We start from the raw sequence: 2,281 nt of genomic DNA on the forward strand, positions 1-2,281 counted from the left end.
AATAAGTGTTGTTGTTTACTTTTTTTAATATGAACCAACAGTCTGAATAACATAAATGACCGATTTACCCCCCAATATTAATTATTTGAACATCAAAACAAAAAATCATAAAGAGGCCGACGATGGGTGTCTCATATGGGAAGGAGACGGTGGTTTAAATGAGGGGTAGGGGTGTTATTTTTGTGGATGAATGAAGACAACACACAATTTCTATCTGTACGATTAAGTCATGTTTTGTGCGAATAAGCCGTAAGTTAACAACCCAAATGAGTTGTGCGAATAAGTCAGATAGACCAATAAACTTAATTAAGCCGCAAGTAAACAACCCCTAAGTTACAAGTAGATAACTACGAGACATTATTTTCAGTTATAATCTAACTCTGATATATCTATATTTATCTCCATTGTCGTATCATTTAAAACAGTGACACATTTATCCTACAACACAAATAACAATATCATAAACAAAATATTTATATATAAAACCAAAATTTATAACAAATAATAATTTGTATTCAAAATTACATTCATTTTTCGTAATTATTTTTTTCTTACGAAAAAAACCGTTTATTCCAAAAAGAAAAAGAAAATCATATAATCATCTAAAACCACTTCCTCCGTTGCTACAATGCAATAGATTATGAGCAATCGTATCTCTCGTCTGAACTGCATTTCCCGATTTCCCGCCACCGTTCTCCGCCACCACAATCTCATCGTCAAACAGATCAAAACTCAGATCGGGATCCATGGCTTCTCCGTTCATCTCACAAATGTTATGCAAAACACAACACGCCCCCAGGACCACCGGCAAATCCTGAAGCTTCACCTCCGTCCGTTTCTGTAAACACGTCCAACGTCCTTTTAACCTCATGAATGCATCTTTCGCCGTCTTCTGAACGTCTCCGATCTTCTCGTTGAATGAATGCTGACTCCATGTGTGATGCTGGTGTGTATATGGAACCAGAAGCCAATCGAGTAACGGATAACCTGAATTTCCGACGATCCATATGTTCTTCAAATAACCAATGTTGAATCGTTGCGAAATCGCTGATTTCTCGAGGATTTTGTCGTCGGACATTGATCCAGGGTATCCGATGCAGATATCAGTGAAAACGCCGCGTGAATCGACGACACCTTGAACGGTGGTGGAATACGACGGTTTTTGGTTGCGTTCGGTGTGTTTTTTGTTGAAATATGCCGCCGGTGTGACTTTGGGAGCGATTATGGAGATGTGAGTGGTGTAGATTGAACCGGAAATGTTTGAGATGCCGGAGATTGATTGGAATTCGGTTTGGATTTCTTCTAAGCGTTCATCGTCCGGCCATTGGAGGAATTTAGGCATTAAAACATTTCGAATTGCAGCACAAACTTCAAGGACGAGTTTATGGCATGTCGAGATTCCGAGCCCGAACCGAGATGAAACTGTTCGTAACGGATCGCCGGTGGCTAAACGGTAGAGACAGACGGCAACTCGCTGTCGTACCGGAATCGCCATTCGGAGCATGGTGTCTTTTTTAGTCACGGCGGCGTCCAATTCGTCACAGATCATATTAAACGTCGATTTACTCATTCTGAAAGCTTTTTTGAACTCTTCATCTGGACATTCATCACTATTGTAATAATCCCACCATCCTTTCGACCTTTCCTTCACCCATAACCTCCGCTGCGGCCCTCCTCCGCCGCCGCCGCCGCCGCCACCTTGGCTAGAACTCCATTCTTCCGTCACCGTCGCATCAAATTTCGGCGGTGGTGTTTTCCTGATTCTCCCCCTTTCCGGTTCCGCCATTTCCGAACCAAAATCCAAATTAGGCATTTGAAAATCGAAATCAGGGATCTCTTGCTCGTCCATAAACGAGATGGTATCGAGAATTTCCTTCAACGAACTGCTGTCGCCGGTTGTTGTTTCATTGATTTTCCGGCGTTTATTGGTTTGAATGTCATCTATGGCGGTGTTATTGGTGTCAAACTCTTGAAAGAAGCTGTAGAAATACGAGTATTCTTCTTGATTCAGAAATGGAATTGAACTGATTTCCATCGATTAATATATATATAAGAATCTGAATTGGGTGTGAAATGATGAATTTGAAGCTGGAAATGTGAAAATGGAAGCAGAGATGTTAAGAAAAGAGATGTGAACAAGTGATGATGGAAGTGAAGGAGTTGAAGATAGATACATACATATATACATATACCTGAAAGGATAAAGTGATAGCGTAAATAAGCGTGTCAAGATAGAGAAGAAAACGACAGCGTATGAACGCGGTGAGGGACATGGGAGGAA

At 40.9% G+C, this 2,281-nt stretch overlaps 1 protein-coding gene across 1 annotated transcript; it reads right to left on the reverse strand.

The window, feature by feature from the left end:
- Positions 1 to 566: 566 nt before the first annotated feature.
- On the reverse strand, positions 567 to 2,064 carry LOC112517001 (protein ANTAGONIST OF LIKE HETEROCHROMATIN PROTEIN 1-like). The gene has a single exon (XM_025124284.1). It carries the CDS (start codon positions 2,033 to 2,035, stop codon positions 599 to 601), a length of 1,437 nt encoding a protein of 478 aa, XP_024980052.1. The 5' UTR covers positions 2,036 to 2,064; the 3' UTR covers positions 567 to 598.
- Between the last annotated feature and the right edge of the window lie 217 nt (positions 2,065 to 2,281).

Source organism: Cynara cardunculus, assembly GCF_001531365.2.
Source record: "Cynara cardunculus var. scolymus isolate 2C chromosome LG 8, CcrdV1, whole genome shotgun sequence".
Taxonomy (NCBI): Eukaryota; Viridiplantae; Streptophyta; class Magnoliopsida; order Asterales; family Asteraceae; genus Cynara; species Cynara cardunculus.